Raw genomic sequence first — 26467 nt, 5'->3', positions numbered from 1 at the left:
CAACTACAGAACACCATCACTAAGACTCTCTCCATTCAACTACAGAACACCATCACTAAGACTCTCTCCATTCAAGTACAGGACACCATCACTAAGACTATCCCCATTCAACTACAGAACACCATCACTAAGACTCTCCCCATTCAACTACAGAACACCATCACTAAGACTCTCCCCATTCAACTACAGAACACCATCACTAAGACTCTCTCCATTCAACTACAGAACACCATCACTAAGACTCTCTCCATTCAACTACAGGACACCATCACTAAGACTCTCCCCGTTCAACTACAGAACACCATCACTAAGACTCTCCTCATTCAACTACAGAACACCATCACTTAGACTCTCCTCATTCAACTATAGAACACCATCACTAAGACTCTCTTGTTCAACTACAGAACACCATCACTAAGACTCTCCCCATTCAACTACAGAACACCATCACTAAGACTCTCTCCATTCAACTACAGAACACCATCACTAAGACTCTCCCCATTCAACTACAGAACACCATCACTAAGACTCTCTCCATTCAACTACAGAACACCATCACTAAGACTCTCTCTATTCAACTACAGAACAACATCACTAAGACTCTCTCCATTCAACTACAGAACACCATCACTAAGACTCTCTCCATTCAACTACAGAACACCATCACTAAGACTCTCTCCATTCAACTACAGAACACCATCACCAAGACTCTCCCCATTCAACTACAGAACACCACACATTACATAGTGATGCACACAGTTGTCATGCTCTTATATCTTAGTGGCGGTAGCTAGCTAACTATATGCTATATTCTATATGCTATATTCTATATGTTATATTCTATATGCTATATATTCTATATGTTGTATGTTCTATGCTATATTCCATATGTTATATTCTGTATGCTATATTTTATATGCTATATTTTATGTGCTATATTCTATATGTTGTATGTTCTATATGTTATATTCTGTATGTTATCTGTTATATGCTATATTCTATATATTAAATGTTATGCTATATTCTATATGTTGTATTCTATGATATATATGTTATATGCTATATACTATATTCTATGTTATATTCTATATTCTATATGCTACATTCTATGAATATTCAATATGCTATATTCTATATGTTAAATGTTATATTCTATATGTTATATTCTATATTCTATATGTTATTTTCTATATGTTCTATATGTTATATGCTATATTCTATATGTTATATTCTATATTTTATATGTTACATGCTATATGCTATATTCTATGTGCTATAATCTATATGTTATGTGTTATATTCTACATGTTATATTCTATATGTTAAATTCTATATGTTATATTCTATATGTTATATGCTTGAGTTTGTTTATTTTATTTTTACAGCGACAGTGCACATTAATCAACGTTTCAGTAAAAGTGCCGGTTTTAGCCAGCCGGCTAATTTTCAACTGCAGTCCCTGGGCAGGTTAAATGTTACATGGTATATGCTATATTTTATATTCTATATGCTATATGTTATATTCTATATGTTATATGCTATATTCTATATGCTATATGCTATATTCTATATGCTATATTCTATATATGCTCTATGTGATATGCTATATGTTATATGCTATATTCTATATGTTATATGCTATATGCTAAATTCTACATGTTATATGCTATATGCTAAATTCTACATGTTATTTTCTATATTCTATATGCTATATTCTATATGTTATATGCTATACGCTATATTCTATATGTTATATTCTATATTCTATATGCTATATTCTATATGTTATATGCTATACGCTATATTCTATATGTTATATGCTGTATGCTATATTATGTATGTTATAAGCTATATTCTATATGCTATATTCTATATGTTATATGCTATACGCTATATTCTATATGTTATATGCTGTATGCTATATTATGTATGTTATATGCTATACGCTATATTCTATATATTATATGCTATATGCTATATTATGTATGTTATAAGCTATATGCTATATTATGTATGTTATATGCTATATGCTATATTATATATGTTATATCCTACATTCTATATGCTATATGTTATATCCTACATTCTATATGCTATATTCTATATGTTATATGCTATACGCTATATTCTATATGTTATATGCTATATTCTATATATTGTATGCTATATGCTATATTATGTATGTTATAAGCAAATGCTATATTATGTATGTTATAAGCTATATGCTATATTATGTATGTTATATGCTATATGCTATATTATGTATTTTATATGCTATATGCTATATTATGTGAGTTATATGTTATATGCTATTTTATATATTTGATATGCTATATGCTATATTCTATATGCTAGATTATATGTTATATGCTATATGCTATATTATGTAAATTATGTTATATGTTATATGCTATAAGCTATATTATGTATTTTTTATGCTATATGCTATATTATGTGAGTTATATGTTATATGCTATTTTCTATATTTTATATGCTATATGCTATATTCTATATGCTAGATTATATGTTATATGCTATATACAATATTATGTATATTAGGTTATATGTTATATGCTATAAGCTATATTATCTATATTATGTTATATGCTATATTCTATATGCTATATTCTATATGCTATATGCTATATTCTACATGTTATATGCTATATGCTATATTCTATATGTTATATGCTATATTCTATATGTTATATGCTATATTCTATATTCTATATGCTATATGCTATATTCTACATGTTATATGCTATATTCTGTATGCTATATGCTATATTCTATATGTTATATGCTATATTCTGTATGCTATATGCTATATTCTATATGTTATATGCTATATTCTGTATGCTATATGCTATATTCTATATGTTATATGCTATTTGCTATATTCTATATGTTATATTCTATATGCTATATTCTATATGTTGTATGTTCTATGCTATATTCCATATGTTATATTCTGTATGCTATATTTTATATGCTATATTTTATGTGCTATATTCTATATGTTGTATGTTCTATATGTTATATTCTGTATGTTATCTGTTATATGCTATATTCTATATATTAAATGTTATGCTATATTCTATATGTTGTATTCTATGATATATATGTTATATGCTATATACTATATTCTATGTTATATTCTATATTCTATATGCTACATTCTATGAATATTCAATATGTTATATGCTATATTCTATATGTTAAATGTTATATTCTATATGTTATATTCTATATTCTATATGTTATTTTCTATATGTTATATTCTACATGTTATATTCTATATGTTATGTTCTATATGTTATATGTTATATTCTATATTCTATATGCTACATTCTATGTATATTCAATATGTTATATGCTATATTCTATATGTTAAATGTTATATTCTATATGTTATATTCTATATTCTATATGTTATTTTCTATATGTTATATTCTACATGTTATATTCTATATGTTATATTCTACATGTTATATTCTATATGTTATGTTCTATATTCTATATGTTATATGCTATTTTTTATGTTATATGCTATTTTATATGTTATATGCTATATTCTATATGTTATACGTTATGCTATATTCTATATGTTATATTCTATATTTTATATGTTACATGCTATATGCTATATTCTATGTGCTATAATCTATATGTTATGTGTTATATTCTACATGTTATATTCTACATGTTATATTCTATATGTTAAATTCTATATGTTATATTCTATATGTTATATGCTTGAGTTTGTTTATTTTATTTTTACAGCGACAGTGCACATTAATCAACGTTTCAGTAAAAGTGCCGGTTTTAGCCAGCCGGCTAATTTTCAACTGCAGTCCCTGGGCAGGTTAAATGTTACATGGTATATGCTATATTTTATATGCTATATGCTATATTCTATATGCTATATGTTATATTCTATATGTTATATGCTATATTCTATATGTTATATGCTATATTCTATATGCTATATGCTATATTCTATATGCTATATTCTATATGCTATATTCTATATGTTATATGCTATATTCTATATGCTATATGCTATATGCTATTTTCTATATGTTATATGCTATATTCTATATGCTATATGCTATTTTCTATATGTTATTCTATATTCTATATGCTATATTCTATATGTTATATGCTATATTCTATATGCTATATGCTATATTCTATATGCTATATTCTATATTCTATATGCTATATTCTATATGTTATATGCTATATTCTATATGCTATATGCTATATTCTATATGCTATATGCTATATGCTATTTTCTATATGTTATATGCTATATTCTATATGCTATATGCTATTTTCTATATGTTATTCTATATTCTATATGCTATATTCTATATGTTATATGCTATATTCTATATGCTATATGCTATATTCTATATGTTATATGCTATATGCTATTTTCTATATGTTATATGCTATATGCTATTTTCTATATGTTATATGCTATATGTTATATTCTATATGTTATATGCTATATTCTATATGCTATATGCTATATTCTATATGCTATATGCTATATGTTATATGCTATATGCTCTATGTGATATGCTATATGTTCTATGCTATATTCTATATGTTATATGCTATATGCTAAATTCTACATGTTATTTTCTATATTCTATATGCTATATTCTATATGTTATATGCTATACGCTATATTCTATATGTTATATGCTGTATGCTATATTATGTATGTTATAAGCTATATGCTATATGCTATATTCTATATGTTATATGCTATACGCTATATTCTATATATTATATGCTATATGCTATATCATGTATGTTATAAGCTATATGCTATATTATGTATGTTATATGCTATATGCTATATTCTATATGTTATATCCTACATTCTATATGCTATATGTTATATCCTACATTCTATATGCTATATTCTATATGTTATATGCTATACGCTATATTCTATATGTTATATGCTATATTCTATATATTGTATGCTATATGCTATATTATGTATGTTATAAGCAAATGCTATATTATGTATGTTATAAGCTATATGCTATATTATGTATGTTATATGCTATATGCTATATTATGTATTTTATATGCTATATGCTATATTATGTGAGTTATATGTTATATGCTATTTTATATATTTGATATGCTATATGCTATATTCTATATGCTAGATTATATGTTATATGCTATATGCTATATTATGTATATTATGTTATATGTTATATGCTATAAGCTATATTATGTATTTTTTATGCTATATGCTATATTATGTGAGTTATATGTTATATGCTATTTTCTATATTTTATATGCTATATGCTATATTCTATATGCTAGATTATATGTTATATGCTATATACAATATTATGTATATTAGGTTATATGTTATATGCTATAAGCTATATTATCTATATTATGTTATATGCTATATTCTATATGCTATATTCTATATGCTATATGCTATATTCTACATGTTATATGCTATATGCTATATTCTATATGCTATATGCTATATTCTACATGTTATATGCTATATGCTATATTCTATATGTTATATGCTATATTCTATATGTTATATGCTATATTCTGTATGCTATATGCTATATTCTATATGTTATATGCTATTTGCTATATTCTATATGTTATATGCTATATTCTGTATGCTATATGCTATATTCTATATGTTATATGCTATTTGCTATATTCTATATGTTATATGCTATATTCTGTATGCTATATGCTATATTCTATATGTTATATGCTATATTCTGTATGCTATTTGCTATATTCTATATGTTATATGCTATATTCTGTATGCTATTTGCTATATTCTATATGTTATATGCTATTTGCTATATTCTATATGTTATATGCTATATTCTGTATGCTATTTGCTATATTCTATATGTTATATGCTATTTGCTATATTCTATATGTTATATGCTATTTGCTATATTCTATATGTTATATGCTATATGCTTTATGCTGTTTTCTATTTGTTATATATGCGATATACTATATACTATATGTTATATGCTGTAAGCCACTGTGCATGGAGTCCTGCGAGAGCTTGCTCAAGTCTTAGTAGTGGTAGACTCATGTTTAGATGTTTCTAAATAGCCTGAGTGAGTGTGACAATTAACAAAACACAAGTAGGAGCTTCTACACACTGACTACCTGCTGCGTGCTATACAGACAATTGGCAATGGCATGGACTGTTGTGTGGTGTTGAATAGTGTTGAGAGAGAGAGACCACGCGTATACATACATATTACCTGCAGCATCATACTATAGGAGTGCATAGTCGTGGTCAAAAGTTTTGAGAATGACACAAAGATTAATTTTCACAAAGTCTGCTGCTTCAGTGTCTTTAGATATTTTTGTCAGATGTTACTATGGAATACTGAAGTATAATTACAAGCATTTCATAAGTGTCAAAGGCTTTTATTGACAATTGCATGAAGTTGATGCAAAGAGTCAATATTTGCAGTGTTGACCCTTCTTTTTCAAGACCTCTGCAATCTGCCCTGGCATGCTGTCAATTAACTTCTGGGCCACATCCTGACTGATGGCAGCCCATTCTTGCGTAATCAATGTTTGGAGTTTGTCAGAATTTGTGGGTTTTTGCTTGTCCACTGTCGTGGAAATTTCCTCTATTTACCAAATCATGGGAGCAAACCACAACACCAGTCAGAGTTAGTTATCAAAGTCCATCTTTAATTATATGAGCTCTATCACAACCCTGTGACTCTCAGATCAATTCAGTGTCTATCAATGAATTCTCTGAGAGCCCCCTCTACATTGCAACTGAGATCCTTTAATAGCAAAGAACACACATGGTCAGACAGCATAGGCATAATAAATCGTTCAGCTTTGTCACCTTACTCAAACCCCAGAACCATAAACCAATCCTCCATATCAACAGGCATATATCAAATCCATCCTATCTTGACAAGATCACAGAGACACACTGACTGGCACACAGACATTATGGAGCCAAGAGATACACGCTTGACCTCTCCCCTCTCTCCAGCCCAAACAACTTAGTCTTGACATAGAACAGATACTGCAAACCCTGCCATAGTATTATACAAAAATAACATTCTGATGAGAAGTAACTTACAAACATATGATGAATATAAAACATCTTACCTATGTTACCACCTAATTCTGATTATTCCCCAACACCACCCGCCTCTGAGGAATGGGATAAAGGTCTGGGGAGTTTCCTGTCCATGGACCCAAAATATCGATGTTTTGTTCCCCAAGCCACTTAGTTATCACTTTTGCCTTATGGCAAGATGCGCCGTCATCCTGGAAAAGGCATTGTTCATCACCAAACTGTTCCTGGATGTTTGGGAGAAGTTGTTCTCGAAGGATGTGTTGGTACCATTCTTTGTTCATGACTGTGTTCTTAGGCAAAATTGTGAGTGAGCCCACTCCCTTGGCTGAGAAGCAACCCCACACAAGAATGGTCTCAGGATACTTTACTGTTGGCATGACACAGGACTGATGGTAGCGCTCACCTTGTCTTCTCCAGACAAGCTTTTTTTCCGGTTGCCATAAACAATCGGAAAGGGGATTCATCAGAGAAAATTACTTTACCCCAGTCCTCAGCAGTCCAATCCCTGTACCTTTTGCAGAATATCAGTCTGTCCCTGATGTTTTTCCTGGAGAGAAGTGGCTTCTTTGCTGCCCTTCTTGACACCAGGCCATCCTCTAAAAGTCTTCGCCTCACTGTGCGTGCAGATGCACTCACACCTGCCTGCTGCCATTCCTGAGCAAGCTCTGTACTGGTGGTGCCCCGATCCAGCAGCTGAATCAACTTTAGGAGACGGTCCTGGCGCTTGCTGGACTTTCTTGGGCGCCCTGAAGCCTTCTTCACAACAATTGAACCGCCTGTGAAGCCCTTTTTGTGTGAAGCAATGATGACGGCACGTGTTTCCTTGCAAGGAACCATGGTTGACAGAGGAAGAACAATGATTCCAAGCACCACCCTCCTTTTGAAGCTTCCAGTCTGTTATTCGAACTCAATCAGAATGACAGAGTGGCCTCCAGCCTTGTCGTAGTCAGCACTCTCACCTGTGTTAACGAGAGAATCACTGAGATGATGTCAGCTGGTCCTTTTGTGGCAGGGCTGAAATACAATGGAAATGTTTATTGGGGATTCAGTTCATTTGCATGGCAAAGAGGGACTTTGCAATTCATCTGATCACTCTTCATCACATTCTGGAGTATATGCAAATTGCCATCATACAAACTGAGGCAGCAGACTTTGTGAAAATTAATATTTGCTTCATTCTCAAAACTTTTGTATACATATGTTCTCTACTTCAGTAGTATCCATGATTCCATGATTCCATGATTCCATGATCCATGATTCCATGGTAGATCTTCTAGATAGGGAATTCTATCACATTAATGATCCCTGTTGTCTGTTCTCTTTAATCCTCTACCTCCACCCTACCCCTCCTCCACCCACCCCTCCTCTATGTCCACCCCTAACCCTCCTATGTCCTCCCCTAACCCTCCACCCCTAACCCTTCACCAACACCCTACCCTGTTCCCCCAGCCCCCCTCAGAGAGAGGGGGCCTGAAGAAGAGGTATAACTCCATATCCCAGAGTGAGATGGATACTGGCCCCTCGGTGCCCATCTTCCTGCAACAGGGTTCAGCTGTGCCCCCCATCCCAGCGCTGGCTGGCACCAGCCCAATAGACCAGTACTCCCGCATCATGTTCCCCCTGGCCTTCGCACTCTTCAACCTCTTCTACTGGATCATATACCTGGGCAAGGACACCATGGAACAGGCCAGGTATGTGTTCATAAAGTCTCTATTCTGTTCTGTTATGACATCATGGAACATGCCAGGTATGTATTCATAAAGTCTCTATTCTGTTCTCTTATGACATCATGGAACATGCCAGGTGTGGGTTATTAAGGTCTATATTCTGTTCTGTTATGACATCATGGAACATCATGGTATGGGATATTAAGGTCTCTATTCTGCTGTGTTATGACATCATGGAAGATCATGGTATGGGATATTAAGGTCTCTATTCTGTTCTGTTATGACATCATGGAACATCATGGGGCCGAAGATAGCGAGGTAAAGAAGAGGAAACGAGCAGACTGATTTGGAAATAATTTATTCAATTTTAGATTTGTTATTTTTTTATGATTTAATTTTGTATTTTGTATTTTGTATATTCTATAACTCTCAAACTCAACTCTGGACCTCAAAGCCAGTTCCACTGTGTTTTTTTCATTGTTCATCTATAATCAGGGAGACCTGGGACACCATGGGTGTGTGAAATGAATTATCAGGTAGAACAGTGAACCAGAAGACTCCGGACCTCAGAATTTAATACTCCTGGTCTATAACGTTCAAATACTGGTGTGTCGGTGCAATGATAAACAGATCATGTATGACTTACTGATCACAGAAGTCTCCCAAATGGCACCCCATTCCCTATATAGTGCACTACTGTTGACCAGGGCCCATAGGGTAGTGCACTACTGTTGACCAGGGCCAATAGGGTAGTGTACTACTGTTGACCCGGGCCCATAGGGTAGTGTACTATTGTTGACCAGGGCCCACAGGGTAGTGTACTACTGTTGACCAGGGCCCATAGGGTAGTGCATAGGGTAGTGCACTACTGTAGGGTAGCATTTGGAACACACTGTTTCAACTGCATAGTTGACCGTTCTGAATCTGTATCCACAACACAGACCCACTGTATGTAACTCTGCCTTCTGATGATGAGCTGCAGCAGCAAAACAATTAATACCCACTGTTTTATTCAACACTGTTTTTGTCAAAGACTTTTATCCAGACAGTAAAGACATGAATAATGTCTGACGCTGGAACAGCCCCATGAGTTGTAGACACAAAAGGCGAAGCGGGTCGCTAGCTGGAGGATGTTAGATGGTTCTGTTGTAGGGAGGGAGGGAGGGAGGGAGAAAGAGAGAGAGAGAGAGAGAGAGAGAGAGAGAGAGGGAGCACAAGGCATAGAGGAGCTCAATTAAATTTAAAAGAGAAAATGTGCATCAAACAGTCACCTCTTGTTTTACATAAGGTTTACCTGGGGGTTGGCAAAAACCCAGCCAGTGCTTGCATCCCAATGGCACCATATTCCCTATGTAGTGCACTACTTTTGACCAGAGCTTTTGTCAGAAGTAGTGCACTACACAGGGAATAGGGTGCAGACAGTAATTTGAGTAATAATGCTCCTTCTCCACGGGGAGTGGATATGAGAGTCAGAGAAATCCCTGCTTGTTACGTTGTAACATTAGACACATAAAAAACAACTATTCACTTTGCTCCTCTTATAACTGAGCCACTTAGAGAACACAAAGCTCCGTGTCTGACTGAGAGAGGGAGACACACACACGCACATGCACATACACGCATACGGTATCAGTCGAAAGTTTGGACACACCTACTCGTTTTTCTTTATTTTTACTATTTTCTACATTGTAGAATAATAATGAAGACATAAAAAACATGAAATAACACATATGGAATCATGTAGTAACCAAAAAAGTATATTTTATATTTGAGGTTCTTCAAAGTAGCCACCCTTTGCCTTGATGACAGCTTTGCACACTATTAGCATTCTCTGAACCAGCTTCATGAGGTAGTCACCTGGAATGCATTTCAACTAACAGGTGTGTCTTGTTAAAAATGAATTTGTGGAGTTTGGGTTTTGTCCAACTAACTATTTGTTTTTCAGCAGGACAATGACCCAACACACCTCCAGGTGGAGGGAGTGCTGCATCAGATGACCTGGCCTCCACAATCCCCCGACCTCAAGCCAATTTAGATGGTTTGGGATGAGTTGGACTGCAGTGTTTTTTAAAAATATGTATTTTAACCTTTTATTTAACTAGGCAAGTCAGTTAAGAACAGATTATTATTTTCAATGACAGCCTAGGAACAGTGGGTTAACAGCCTTCTTCAGGGGCAGAACAACAGATTTGATCTTGTCAGCTCGGGGATTTGATCTTGCAACCTTTTGGTTACTAGTCCAACGCTCAAACCACTAGGCCACCTTCCGCCCCGAGAATGAAGGAAAAGCAGCCAACAAGTGTTCAGCATATGTGGGAACTCCATCGAGATGGTTGGAAAAGCATTTCAGGTGTAGCTGGTTGAGAGAATGCCAAGCGTGTGCAAAGCTGTCATCAAGGCAAAGGGTGGCTACTTTGAAGAATCTAAAATATATTTTGATTTTGTTTAACACATGTTTGGTCACTACATGATTGTGTGTGTTATTTCATAGTTTTGATGTCTTCACTATTATTCTGCATATATTCTAAAATAGTAAAAATAAAGAAAAACCCTTGAATGAGTAGGTGTGTCCAAACTTTTGACTGGTACTGTACTTACAGTACATATAGATGATACAGAGACAAGAGGGAGAGAGACTACAGCGACTACAGAGTGACCAAAGAGACTACAGAGACTACAGAGAGACTACAGAGACTACAGAGACTACAGCGAGACTACAGAGACTACAGAGACACTACAGAGACTACAGAGAGACTACAGAGACTACAGAGAGACTACAGAGACTACAGAGAGACTACAGAGACTACAGAGATACTACCATAGACTACAGAGACTAGAGAGAGACTACAGAGACTACAGAGAGACTACAGAGACTACAGAGACAAGAGGGAGAGAGACTACAGAGTGACCAAAGAGACTACAGAGACTACAGAGAGACTACCAAGAGACTACAGAGACTACAGAGTGACCAACGAGACTACAGAGAGACTACAGAGACTACTGAGACACTACAGAGACACTACAGAGACTACAGAGACTACAGAGACTAGAGAGAGACTACAGAGAGACTACAGAGATACTACAGAGACTACAGAGAGACTACAGAGACTAGAGAGACACTACAGAGAGTACAGAGACTACAGAGAGAGTACAGAGACTACAGAGACTACAGAGAAACTACAGAGACACTACAGAGAGACTACAGAAATTACAGAGAGACTACATAGACACTACAGAGACACTACAGAGACTACAGAGAGACTGCAGAGAGACTGCAGAGAGACTGCAGAGAGACTACAGAGAGACTACAGAGAGACTACAGAGACTACAGAGAGACTACAGAAACACTACAGAGACTACAGACACTACAGAGACACTACAGAGACACTACAGAGACACTACAGAGAGACTACAGAGACTACAGAGACAGTACATAGACTACAGAGACACGACAGAGATATAGTGAGAGACTACAGAGAGATAGTGAAAGACTACAGAGACTACCGAGAGACTACAGAGATATAGTGAGAGACTACAGAGAGATAGTGAAAGACTACAGAGACTACAGAGAGACTACAGAGATATAGTGAGAGACTACAGAGAGATAGCAAGAAACTACAGAGAGATAGTGAGAGACCACAGAGATATAGTGAGAGACTACTGAGAGATAGTGAGAGACTACAGAGAGATAGCGAGAAACTACAGAGAGATGGTGAGAAACTACAGAGAGATAGCGAGAGACCACAGAGAGATAGTGAGAGACTACAGAGAGATAGTGAGAGACTACTGAGGGATAGCAACAGAGACACTACAGACAGACTACAGGAAGACTACTGAGTGATAGCGAGAGACTACTGAGGGATAGCAACAGATTGCAGAGACTACAGAGAGACTGCAAATAGATAGTGAGAGACTACAGTGAGTCTACAGAGAAATAGTGAGAGACTACAGACAGACTACAGAGAGACCACAGACAGACTACAGACAGACTACAGAGAGACCACAGACAGACTACAGACAGACTACAGACAGACTACAGAGAGACTACAGACAGACTACAGACAGACTACAGACAGACCACAGAGAGACTACAGACAGACTACAGAGAGACTACAGAGAAACATATAGACTACAGAGAAACATATAGACTACAGAGAGATGGAGAGAGATGATGAAGAGACATGAGGGAGAGAGATTGTACAGAGAGAATAGAGCGAGAAACACACACACACACACACACACGTGCACGCACACACACATACACACACACACACACACACACACACACACACACACACACACACACACACACACACACACACACACACACACACACACACACACACACACAGGGAGCAGTCGTTACATAAGAGTGTGGAGTGTAAATCTGCCCATCATGTTCCTGTCACAGAATGTTGATGCTTGTCTGCCGAGAACGTTCTGCACTACAAGGACAGAGACAAGATGGTGGACCCTGCTGTAGCTACTGGAACGGATATCTTTAACTCTTATTCTCTCTGACTTTGGAGCTTTCAAGTGTATATTCAGAGAACAGAGGGCATAACGTCTCTGACTTCGAGAGAACTGAAAGATATACAACCTATATACAAGATATATTGTCAGTGAAAGATATACAACCTCTTTGACTTTCTCTGTGTGTTTCTGTCTCTGTGTGTGTGATTTGCCTCACTCCTCATGTTGTGTGTTTCTGTGTGTTTCTGTCTCTGTGTGTGTGACTTGCCATGATTTGCCTCACTCCTCATGTTGTGTGTTTCTGTGTGTTTCTGTGTGTTTCTGTCTCTGTGTGTTTGATTTGCCTCACTCCTCATGTTGTGTGTTTCTGTGTGTTTTCTGTCCATGCAGAGATGATTGACCCTCTTGCTCCAACTGATGTGTCATCTACGGGGAATGTTCTGCAGAGACCTTGTTCATTGATCTCTGTCCTTCGCTCTACCAACAAGTACTCAACGTACACACTACTTTCAGTCCACACAGGAAATGAATATGAAAAAAAAAAATGTCCGACCACATGTCTATTCTGTTCACATGTTGCTCTGCCCAGACCTGGGATCAGTTATTGAAGAGGTGTCCTTGTCGTTGGCAGAGCTTTGCTTTAAAAATGGATGCATTTGGTACTTATGATTCTCCACACAAACAAACAAACAAACAAACAAACAAACAAACAAACAAACAAACAAACAAACGGAGAAACACACAAATGTAAAAAAAGTGGATGATATAATCTATGATGTCTGTAACTGGTGATGCAACATTGAACCAATGCTGGTCAGAAACCTGCTGTGCTCTACAGAGTCACAGGCCCCACTACAACACTGATCCAAGAGATCCTCTCCTCATCCCCCTCTCCTCTCCTCATCCTCCTCTCCTCTCCTCTCCTCATCTCATCCCCCTCTCCTCATCCCCCTCTCCTCTTCTCATCCTCCTCATCTCATCCCCCTCTCCCCATCCCTTTCTCCTCTCCTCATCTCCCTCTCCTCTTCTCATCCTCCTCATCTCATCCCGCTCTCCCCATCCCTTTCTCCTCTCCTCTTCTCATCCTCCTCTCCTCATCTCATCCCCCTCTCCTCTCCTCACCCCCTCTCCTCTCCTCATCCTTCTCTCCTCTCCTCACCCCCTCTCCTCTCCTCACGCCCTCTCCTCTCCTCACCCCCTCTCCTCTTCTCATCCTCCTCCCCTCTCCTCACCCCCCTCTCCTCACCCCCCTCTCCTCATCCCCCTCTCCTCTCCTCTCCTCACCCCCCTCTCCTCACCCCCCTCTCCTCAACTTTTAAAAAAGTTGTGCAAGGTACTTTTTAAAAATGTTTTTTGTTTTGTTTTGATTGGAAGGGGTTTCAATGGCGCTGTTTTTTCCTTCTTTCTTATCACATGATGTGCAAGATGGACAACATTTATCACATGATTGTTATGATTGTAGTGTTTTTAGATTAATATACTGTATGTTTTATGAATGTTATCATCTTGTCTGAATGTTATCATCTTGTCTGAATGTTATCACCTTGTCTGAATGGTATCATCTTGTCTGAATGTTATCATCTTGTCTGAATGTTATCATCTTGTCTGAATGTTATCATCTCATCTGAATGTTATCACCTTGTCTGACTTGATGTGCTGTGTGTCTGCAGATTGAATGAATGTGTCACGATCGTCATATTGAGTAGACCAAAGCGCAGCGTGGTGTGAATGCATAATTTAATGAATGGACGAAAAAACACGAAGTACACTAAAACAAACAAAACAAACTAACCAGAAGACCGTGACCGCTATAGAAACTGAGTGCTAACATGCAACATGACATAGAAAATAACCCACGAACCACAATACAAAACAGGCTACCTAAATATGGATTCCCAATCAGAGACAATGGCAAACACCTGCCTCTGATTGAGAACCATATCAGGCCAAAACACATAGAAACAGACTAACTAGACATGCAACATAGAATGCCCACTCATATCACACCCTGACCAAACAAAACATAGAGACAAACAACTCAAATAATGTTCAGAGTGTGACAGAATGTTATCATCTTGTCTGAACGTTATCATCTTGTCTGAATTGATGGGATGTGTGTCTGCAGATTGAATGAATGTTATCATCTTGTCTGAATGTTATCATCTTGTCTGAATGTTATCATCTTGTCTGACTTGATGTGCTGTGTGTCTGCAGATTGAATGAATGTTATCATCTTGTCTGAATGTTATAATTTTGTCTGAATGTTATCATCTTGTCTGAACATTATCATCTTGTCTGAATGTTATCATCTTGTCTGAATGTTATCATCTTGTCTGAATGTTATCATCTTGTCTGAATGTTATCATCTTGTCTGAATGTTATCATCTTGTCTGAATGTTATCATCTTGTCTGAATGTTATCATCTTGTCTGAATGTTATCATCTTGTCTGAATGTTATCATCTTGTCTGACTTGATGTGCTGTGTCTCTGTAGATTGAATGATTGAATGTCTTGCTACCAACGTTCTATGAGAAATTATACGGATTGTCCAAACATTTGACACAATAAACTTTTGTTAAAAACTATATCCTATGTTATTATTAATACAGTATATCCTATGTTATTATTAATACACTATATCCTATGTTATTATAAACACACTATATCCTATGTTATTATTAATAAAGTACAGTGGGGCAAAAAAAGTATTTAGTCAGCCACCAATTGTGCAAGTTCTCCCACTTGAAAAGATGAGAGAAGCCAGAAAATCACATTGTAGGATTTTTAATGAATTTATTTGCAAATTATGGTGGAAAATAAGTATTTGGTCAATAACAAAAGTTTATCTCAATACTTTGTTATATACCCTTTGTTGGCAATGACAGAGGTCAAATGTTTTCTGTAAGTCTTCACAAGGTTTTCACACACTGTTGCTGGTATTTTGGCCCATTCCTCCATGCAGGTCTCCTCTAGAGCAATGATGTTTTGGAGCTGTTGCTGGGCAACATGGACTTTCAACTCCCTACAAATATTTTCTATGGGGTTGAGATCTGGAGACTGGCTAGGCCACTCCAGGACCTTGAAATGCTTCTTACGAAGCCACTCCTTCGTTGCCCGGGCAGTGTGTTTGAGATCATTGTCATGCTGAAAGACCCAGCCACGTTTCATCTTCAATGCCCTTGCTGATGGAAGGAGGTTTTCACTCAAAATCTCACGATACATGGCCCCATTCATTCTTTCCTTTACACAGATCAGTCGTCCTGGTCCCTTTGCAGAAAAACAGCCCCAAAGCATGATGTTTCCACCCCCATGCTTCACAGTAGGTATGGTGTTCTTTGGATGCAACTCAGCATTCTTTGTCCTCCAAACCCGACGAGTTGAGTTTTTACCAAAATTTCTATTTTGGTTTCATCTGACCATATGACATTCTCCCAATCTTCTTCTGGATCATCCAAATGCTCTCTAGCAAACTTCAGACGGGCCTGGATATGTACTGGCTTAAGCAGGGTTACACGTCTGGCATTGCAGGATTTGAGTCCCTGGCGGCGTAGTGTGTTACTGATGGTAGGCTTTGTTACTTTGGTCCCAGCTCTCTGCAGGTCATTCACTAGGTCCCCCCGTGTGGTTCTGGGATTTTTGCTCACCGTTCTTGTGATCATTTTGACCCCACGGGGTGAGATTTTGCGTGGAGCCCCAGATCAAGGGAGATTATCAGTGGTCTTATATGTCTTCCATTTCCTAATAATTGCTTTCTTCAAACCAAGCTGCTTACCTATTGCAGATTCAGTCTTTCCAGCCTGGTGCAGGTCTACAATTTTGTTTCTGGTGTCCTTTGACAGCTCTTTGGTCTTGGCCATAGTGGAGTTTGGAGTGTGACTGTTTGAGGTTGTGGACAGGTGTCTTTTATACTGATAACAAGTTCAAACAGGTGCCATTAATACAGGTAATGAATGGAGGACAGAGGAGCCTCTTAAAGAAGAAGTTACAGGTCTGTGAGAGAGAAATCTTGCTTGTTTGTAGGTGACCAAATACTTATTTTCCACCATAATTTGCAAATAAATTCATTAAAAATCCTACAATGTGATTTTCTGGATTTTTTTTCTCTCATTTTGTCTGTCATAGTTGAAGTGTACCTATGATGAAAATTACAGGCCTCTCTCATCTTTTTAAGTGGGAGAACGTGCACAATTGGTGGCTGACTAAATACTTTTTTGCCCCACTGTATATCCTATGTTATTATTAATACACTATATCCTATTGATTGTATTAATTGGTTTTCCCTGTTCATTGCAAAGTTCAATGAACTACCAACATAAATCAATATAAGGATAACGCTGGAATGATACTAATTGTATTTTGGCTGTTCGGTTCTAGTGGTCTGGACGGAAAGGTAGAAGATATTTTTCTCTTCATTACGCTCATCCACTTGTCCCTTTAATTTGTTTCTCTGCGATGGAAACCGCTCATCCACTTGTCCCTTTAATTTGTTTCTCCGCGATGGAAACCGCTCATCCACTTGTCCCTTTAATTTGTTTTTCCGCGATGGAAACCGCTCATCCACTTGTCCCTTTAATTTGTTTCTCCGCGATGGAAACCGCTCATCCACTTGTCCCTTTAATTTGTTTCTCCGCGATGGAAACCGCTCATCCACTTGTCCCTTTAATTTGTTTCTCTGCGATGGAAACCGCTCATCCACTTGTCCCTTTAATTTGTTTCTCCGCGATGGAAACCGCTCATCCACTTGTCCCTTTAATTTGTTTCTCCGCGATGGAAACCGCTCATCCACTTGTCCCTTTAATTTGTTTCTCCGCGATGGAAACCGCTCATCCACTTGTCCCTTTAATTTGTTTCTCTGCGATGGAAACCGCTCATCCACCACCATCATTACTCGCCGGTGTTTGATATTTTGGTAGGATGTACGCATGCGCCTCTCATTGGGTTCTCGGAGCTTTTCGGAGTAAGTTGGATGCGCGTCCTCCTCACTCGCATCCCGAAAGCACATCGAACCTGTGACGATGGGGAAGCTCAGGAAACACCGCTTTGGAATGTTGACTTTTTCCTTCTTTTGTACTTTTATCTGCTGTGCGCAAAGGTAAATTGGTGATTGTGTTTGTACGCCCATTCTTCAAATCTCCATTGCATGGCATGTATCCTAGGCTATTTAAAGCGCCGTCCCGTTGTATCTTGTTTTTAAGTAGGTATTTGCTTGCAAACCACCTTATGTTCTGTCTTCGCCCTCAGCGCCAAAGATCTGAGGGATCCCAGTAACATGCCGCTGGTTAAAGACACGGTCGACAGACTGATGAAAGGCTACGACATTCGGTTGAGGCCAGATTTCGGAGGTAAGCAGAAAGACCAAAGGAAAGCAAATCGAGATGATGAATGTCATGTTTGCTGCCATTTATGACGTGCAGTGCAATACATGTTTAATGAATTGCTGCAAAAAAAACCTCTGGTACAATTGTTCTCATCGTGATAAATCTTCCATCCATAGACTAGGCTACCTCTCCAATTACAGTGTTAATACAGTGTAATAGCCTTCCATCCAAATATAACACGTATTTTTCAAGTCACCAAAAACCTTTTCCAATGTACCACCTTCAAATGATGAAATAAGACATGCTAGCCTATTCTGTATGGAGAAGAAGGGTCTTTAACTTGACGATCGATTCTATTCGCAGCGGGTAGCCTATTGAACTTCTGGTTGCCTACCATTCTGTTTGAATGGAAAATCATCAAGGGAGTTACCAACTGATGATGCCGATGATTCTAGTCATTTTAATTGACAACGATGATCATTAAGACTGCATAAAACATGCATTATTTAAACTGATGATGAGAGAACTTGGTGACATATCATTGACAGCAACCTACTGGTAGAATAACGGTCACCAAGAATTCCGTTCTCCTTTAATAACCTGCTTTTCTTCGCTTCACAGGTGCGCCGGTGGCCGTGGGGATGAACATAGACATAGCCAGCATTGACATGGTGTCTGAAGTCAATATGGTACGTGCATCATTATCATCCTCCTTACATGTTTCTCAGTATGCCTGGTTGAGTAGATTCGTATAGAGAAACCTATAACGCATTGTCAATCCATGTTTGACAGGGAACTTAATGCATGTCACGTTCTGCATTATGGGGAATTATGTTAACGACGTGTGGTTGGGGAGTCTGATGTTAGTTTGATTCTATACAGGAATCGATTCTCAGCTCTGCATTTAGATGTTTTTCCGGACATGGGTGGTTGGTGTCTATTGGTTCCCATTTGAATTCAAAACACACGCTCACTGGCGCACTTCTACAGACATCCTTGCGTGCACAATCAACGCCGAGGCTGTGGCGTCTTCTGTTTCGGTTTCTTGTATCAAGCCATTGACTGCTATCATTTTGTTTGACATGACAGCGGCGCGCTATAACGCCAAAAATGAAGAAGATTAAGGGAAAAACCGAGAGAATTCCCATTTTCTCTCATAGTACAAAAACATTTTCTTCAACGTGATTGCACCGCGCTCTCCTTTGGGAGAGGTATCTAGTTCCAGCTTCACTTCACTTTGAAGCGCGACGGTGGAGCGCATCATCAGCTACGTAAATGATCCCCCCTCCCCCTGTCAGATCATGAGCGATGACGTAGATATGTGTTAAATAGAACATGTCTGGACATACGATGGCAACCACGAGGGTATTTAATCGAGCTCCACTACACAATGTTATGAGTATGTCCCTAATGGCACCCTACTCCATATGTAGTGAACTACTTTTGACCAGAGTCCCATGGGTCCTAGTCAAAAGTGGTGTACATTATAGGGAATTAAAAAAGTAGTGTACATTATAGGGTATTTTAAAAAGTAGTGTACAATATAGAGAATAGGGGTGTCATCTGTCTCCGTGCTGTAGAAAACCACTAGGTGCATAGAGATGGTATGAGGAGGATCTCTCTCCCCCTCTCTCTCTCTCTCTCTCTCTCTCTCTCTCTCTCTCTCTCTCTCTCTCTCTCTCTCTGTGTGCTCTGTGCTCTGGATAAGAAGTAGGCATCTTACGTAACATTGTATCAATGGTTTGCTCTGGAGGAGGCTTGTAGGGGAGAGTTCTGTTCTCCTTACCCAACTGATCCGTTGTTGCATTTGGCATGGTTTTTCCCAGTGGATTTTATTGCAAATATGTAATTGAATTTACCTGAGTGCATTTTGCCCAGATAAGACTTGCGTGGCAAGACAGTGCATTGTGTTAGTTGGTTAGATGGCTTGGTTGGTTGGGGCTTGATGCTGGAAACACAGTGAGTTGTGTGTTGCTGTGAAGTTTTATTCCTGTGTGGACCATGTGTACTGAATCACTGAGCTTGCTATAATGCTATAGGTCTGCCTGGATAAAAGCATCATCAGCTGAATTACCATAGTATTTCCTGTGAGGAAGGGATGTGGAAGTTAGTTTTGGTTAAAGAGGATGCAGCTAGGCTGAAATGATGAAAGGGCTGTGGGGTTCCTCTGGGATGTCAACCAGTGATCATCTCTCCCTTTCTCCCTCCCTCCTCCCCCCTTCACACCTCCCTCCCTCCCTCCCTCCCTCCTCTGCTTTTTAAATGCCTGGCTGCGTCCTCTCGGTCTCTGACCTGGATTTCCACGTAAGCCACCTTTATCTCTCTAAAGGGTGATGTTACTTTAAAACTCAGAATCCACATCTACAGACGTTCATCTGTAATAAACAAAACACGGCTTCATACAGCCAGCCACTCAGTGTGTAACAAAACTGTGCACGAAAGAGCGAACAGAACAGATTAGTAGAGAGAGAGAGGAAGAGAGAGAGAGAGAAAGAGAGAGAGAGTACTGACGTCATGCCAACTCCCTGTAGCTATAAGAACATTCTCATTTCATTTCACGGAGGAGAGAGAATTGGCTTGCAGGGCAGGAGCATAAGCATGGTTCTCCTCTCATCCTCTATTCCTCTCCTCTCATCCTCTATTCCTCTCCTCTCATCCTCTATTCCTCTCCTCTCATCCTCTATTCCTCTCCTCTCATCCTCTATTCCTCTCCTCTTATCCTCTCCTCTCATCCTCTATTCCTCTCCTCTCATCCTCTATTCCTCTCCTCTCATCCTCTATTCCTCTCCTCTCATCCTCTCATCCTCTCCTCTCATCCTCTATTCCTCTCCTCTCATCCTCTATTCCTCTCCTCTCATCCTCTCTTCTTCTCCTCTCGTCCTCTCATCCTCTCCTCTCATCCTCTATTCTTCTCCTCTCATCCTCTACTCTCATCCTCTATTCCTCTCCTCTCTTCCTCTCCTCTCATCCTCTATTCTTCTCCTCTCATCCTCTACTCTCATCCTCTATTCCTCTCCTCTCATCCTCTATTCCTCTCCTCTCATCCTCTATTCCTCTCCTCTCATCCTCTCATCCTCTCCTCTCATCCTCTATTCCTCTCCTCTCATCCTCTATTCCTCTCCTCTCATCCTCTCTTCTTCTCCTCTCGCCCTCTCATCCTCTCCTCTCATCCTATATTCTTCATCTCTCATCCTCTACTCTCATCCTCTATTCCTCTCCTCTCTTCCTCTCCTAAAAACGGCTGCACGGCCGACGCATTTAGACGAAATGAAAACTGCCAAAAATATGATCTCTCTCCCTCCCTCCCTCTCTCGCTCTCTCCCTCTCTCCAATCTCCTTCATTCTCCCTTCTCTCTCTCTCTCTCTCTCTCTCTCTCTCTCTCTCTCTCTCTCTCTCTCTCTCTCTCTCTCTCTCTATCTCTCTCTCTGTCTCTCTCTATCTCTTTTCCCCTCTTCCTCATTCTCCCCTCTCTCCATCGTCCCACACATAGTCATTATTACCTTCTGAATGTGAATCCTCCTCTCATGGTTATGTAACAACCTTCCTTCTAACAACAGACAGGTTGGTGGTACAGGAGTTCCTCTCTGTCTCCTCTTACAACAGACAGGTTGGTGGTACTGGAGTTCCTCTCTGTCTCCTATAACAACAGACAGGTTGGTGATACTGGAGTTCCTTTCTGTCTCCTCTAACAACAGACAGGTTGTTGGTACTGGAGTTTCAGAGCCAGCTTCAAACAGACAGGTTGTTGGTGGTACTGGCGTTTCAGAGCCAGCTTCAAACAGACAGGTTGTTGGTTGCTCCTCTGTCGTTCTCCTTCTCAGATCTCCAGTCTTGAAGACTGAAGTTGCATCCAGAGTTGGAGTCATTTCCATTTAAGTTCCAGTCGATTCATAAAGCAAACCAAATTTCAAATGCCCATTCCAAATGTTGCTAATTCAAAGGGTTAGGGTTATACAGAATGCTTTATTTGGGAATTTCAGTGTTCTTCCTGAGTTGACTGGAATTGAAATGGGATTGACGGCGACCCTGGTTGCATCCAAAATGCCACTCTATATATGAAATGCACTTCTTCAGGGCTTTGGTTAAGGTCATGGCTAAAAGAAAGGCACCATATAGAAGGAATAAGTTACCATTTCAGATGAGTGGTTTGAATTTCAGCTCCTTCCTGGTCATCATGTCTTCCATGACATCCCAGGGTAGCCCACAAGAAATCACTGGAGCAAAAGTCTGATTTTGAAAAATAAGGAACCATATAATTATAATTAATTATATAATTAAGCAATAATACTGTACATGAGAGGCCATGTGTTATGATATATTTTTTATCATGGCTGTGATGTGGTCATGGCCACGAGGTTGTCAAAGTGGCCTTTTTAGGCGCTCTCTGGTCGTTAGTTCTATTTGTATGGACTGCCATGTAAAGCAAAACTACCCAAGCGCTGTTTGATAGTTTCAGAACCTTGGTTTCTAGGGACGCTGTCCATGGTTCTGAAAACAGCGCACCTCCGGTCCACGCACAGGAAAATGTCATGTCAGATGGAAACATTGTATAGAGGCACTGTCCATGGTTTTGAAAACAACGCTGAACATTTTTATCAAAGACATTGATACATCAGATCAGAATAGAAACCACAAATATTTTTTTTTCCCCGGATGGTCACAGTATCGACAGCTATTTATTTGCACATTTCCACAGGGCAGAGCTCGTTCCCCCAGGTTCTCATACATGCTGCCACAACTATTCTACACTATCTGTCTCTCTGCAGTGATTTTCTGTGGTTCTTGGTGTCTTTCTTTTTAGGTCTTCTTTTATTTTGAATGAGTCTGGCTTCAGTTTGCCTTTTCCTTCATTTCCTCTTCGGCCAAATTGCAACTGCAAATCAAATCAAACCTTATTCAGTTGGTGGCGTAGGAAACTCCGGAGAATATGATCCATCTCCTGTTGCGAAACAGATCGATGTTTATCCCCTTGTCCGACAGCCATTCTAGAAAGCACTTCACCGCCCAGTTGGTTTGTCTTGTCTTGTAGTTTCTTCATTTCTCTCATTTTCTTTGTCGTTTATAGCAGCTGATTTCTCCATGTCTATAATGTTAACACTAGACTCAGGTTACTGGTCCATCTATGATGTTAACACTAGACTGAGGTTGCTGGTTCATGTCTATAATGTTAACACTAGACTCAGGTTACTGGTCCATCTATGATGTTAACACTAGACTCAGGTTGCTGGTCCATCTATAATGTTAACACTAGACTCAGGTTACTGGTTCATGTCTATGATGTTAACACTAGACTGAGGTTGCTGGTACATGTCTATAATGTTAACACTAGACTCAGGTTACTGGTCCATCTATAATGTTAACACTAGACTCAGGTTGCTGGTCCATCTATAATGTTAACACTAGACTCAGGTTACTGGTTCATGTCTATAATGTTAACACTAGACTCAGGTTGCTGGTCCATCTATAATGTTAACACTAGGCTCAGGTTGCTGGTCCATCTATGATGTTAACACTAGACTGAGGTTGCTGGTTCATGTCTATAATGTTAACACTAGACTCAGGTTACTGGTCCATCTATAATGTTAACACTAGACTCAGGTTGCTGGTCCATCTATAATGTTAACACTAGGCTCAGGTTGCTGGTCCATCTATGATGTTAACACTAGACTCAGGTTGCTGGTCCATCTATGATGTTAACACTAGACTCAGGTTACTGGTTCATGTCTATGATGTTAACACTAGACTGAGATTGCTGGTTCATGTCTATAATGTTAACACTAGACTCAGGTTACTGGTCCATCTATAATGTTAACACTAGACTCAGGTTGCTGGTCCATCTATAATGTTAACACTAGACTCGGGTTACTGGTTCATGTCTATAATGTTAACACTAGACTCAGGTTGCTGGTCCATCTATAATGTTAACACTAGGCTCAGGTTGCTGGTCCATCTATGATGTTAACACTAGACTGAGGTTGCTGGTTCATGTCTATAATGTTAACACTAGACTCAGGTTACTGGTCCATCTATAATGTTAACACTAGGCTCAGGTTGCTGGTCCATCTATAATGTTAACACTAGACTCAGGTTGCTGGTCCATCTAAAATGTTAACACTAGGCTCAGGTTGCTGGTCCATCTATAATGTTAACACGAAACTCAGGTTGCTGGTCCATCTATAATGTTAACACTAGACTCAGGTTGCTGGTCCATCTATGATGTTAACACTAGGCTCAGGTTGCTGGTCCATCTATAATGTTAACACTAGACTCAGGTTGCTGGTCCATCTATGATGTTAACACTAGACTCAGGTTGCTAGACCCAGACAGGATGACCACATCAGTGACTCAACACACCCAGGTGAGAGAGCCCCAGTAAGCCAGTGACTCAGCCCCTGTAATAGGGTTAGAGGCAGAGAATCCCAGTGGAAAGAGGGGAACCGGCCAGGCAGAGACAGCAAGGGCGGTTCGTTGCTCCAGAGCCTTTCCGTTCACCTTCCCACTCCTGGGACAGACTACACTCAATCATATGACCCACTGAAGAGATGAGTCTTCAGTAAAGACTTAAAGGTTGAGACCGAGTTTGCGTCTCTGACATGGGTAGGCAGACCGTTCCATAAAAATGGAGCTATATAGGAGAAAGCCCTGCCTCCAGCTGTTTGCTTAGAAATTCTAGGGACAATTAGGAGGCCTGCGTCTTGTGACCGTAGCGTACGTGTAGGTATGTACGGCAGGACCAAATCAGAGAGATAGGTAGGAGCAAGCCCATGTAATGCTTTGTAGAACCTAAAGTAAAACCTTGAAATCAGCCCTTGCTTTGACAGGAAGTCAGTGTAGGGAGGCTAGCACTGGAGTAATTGTCACACCCTGACCATAGTTTGCTTTGTATGTTTCTATGTTTTGTTTGGTCAGGGTGTGATCTGAGTGGGCATTCTATGTTACATGTCTAGTTTGTCTAGTTCTATGTTTGGCCTGATATGGTTCTCAATCAGAGGCAGGTGTTAGTCATTGTCTCTGATTGGGAACCATATTTAGGTAGCCTGTTTGGTGTTGGGTTTTGTGGGTGATTGTTCTTGTCTCTGTGTTTGCACCAGATAGGACTGTTTTAGGTTTTCGCACGTTTGTTGTTTTGTTAGTTTATTCATGTATAGTTTCTTTATTAAATAACAACCACGCTGCATTTTGGAGAACCGTTACAGTAATATGATCAAATATTTTGGTTCTAGTCAGGATTCTAGCAGCCGTATTTAGCACTAACTGAAGTTTATTTAGTGCTTTATCCGGGTAGCTGGAAAGTAGAGCATTGCAGTAGTCTAACCTAGAAGTGACAAAAGCATGGATTAATTTTTCTGCATAATTTTTGGACAGAAAGTTTCTGATTTTTGCAATGTTATGTAGATGGAAAAAAGCTGTCCTTGAAATGGTCTTGATATGTTCTTCAGAAGAGAGATCAGGGTCCAGAGTAACGCCGAGGTCCTTCAGTTTTATTTCAGACGACTGTACAACCATTAAGATTAATTGTCAGATTCAACAGAAGATCTCTTTGTTTCTTGGGACCTAGAACAAGCATCTCTGTTTTGTCCGAGTTTAAAAGTAGAAAGTTTGCAGCCATCCACTTCCTTATGTCTGAAACACATGCTTCTAGCGAGGGCAATTTTGGGGCTTCACCATGTTTCATTGAAATGCACAGCTGTGTGTCATCCGCATAGCAGTGAAAGTTAACATTATGTTTTCGAATGACATCCCCAAGAGGTAAAATATATAGTGAAAACAATAGTGGTCCTAAAACGGAACCTTGAGGAACACCGAAATTTACAGTTGATTTGTCAGGACAAACCATTCACAGAGACAAACTGATATCTTTCC

At 38.7% G+C, this 26467-nt stretch overlaps 2 protein-coding genes across 3 annotated transcripts in view; both read left to right on the top strand.

Moving 5' to 3' along the window:
- The window catches only part of gabra6a (gamma-aminobutyric acid type A receptor subunit alpha6a), a 26099-nt gene extending 10316 nt beyond the window's left edge, over nucleotides 1-15783 (top strand). Inside the window, exons 9-11 of the mRNA XM_036969664.1 lie at nucleotides 7530-7551; nucleotides 8607-8892; nucleotides 15779-15783. Coding sequence (XP_036825559.1) covers nucleotides 7530-7551; nucleotides 8607-8892; nucleotides 15779-15783 — 313 coding nt within the window. The remainder of the gene's footprint in view (nucleotides 1-7529; nucleotides 7552-8606; nucleotides 8893-15778) is intronic.
- Nucleotides 15784-18211: 2428 nt separating this feature from the next.
- Nucleotides 18212-26467, top strand: part of gabrb2a (gamma-aminobutyric acid type A receptor subunit beta2a) — a 90475-nt gene continuing 82219 nt past the window's right edge. Inside the window, exons 1-3 of one of the 2 annotated variants that reach the window (XM_036969732.1) lie at nucleotides 18212-18377; nucleotides 18527-18627; nucleotides 19225-19292. In XM_036969732.1, coding sequence (XP_036825627.1) covers nucleotides 18301-18377; nucleotides 18527-18627; nucleotides 19225-19292 — 246 coding nt within the window. In that variant the 5' untranslated portion in view covers nucleotides 18212-18300. The remainder of the gene's footprint in view (nucleotides 18378-18526; nucleotides 18628-19224; nucleotides 19293-26467) is intronic. The other variant, XM_036969731.1, reaches the window with a different exon arrangement.

The sequence above is a fragment of the Oncorhynchus mykiss genome, chromosome 31, assembly GCF_013265735.2.
Source record: "Oncorhynchus mykiss isolate Arlee chromosome 31, USDA_OmykA_1.1, whole genome shotgun sequence".
NCBI lineage: Eukaryota > Metazoa > Chordata > Actinopteri > Salmoniformes > Salmonidae > Oncorhynchus > Oncorhynchus mykiss.
Note: the sequence above shows the minus strand (reverse complement) of the source record. Positions and strands in the feature narration are given on the sequence as shown.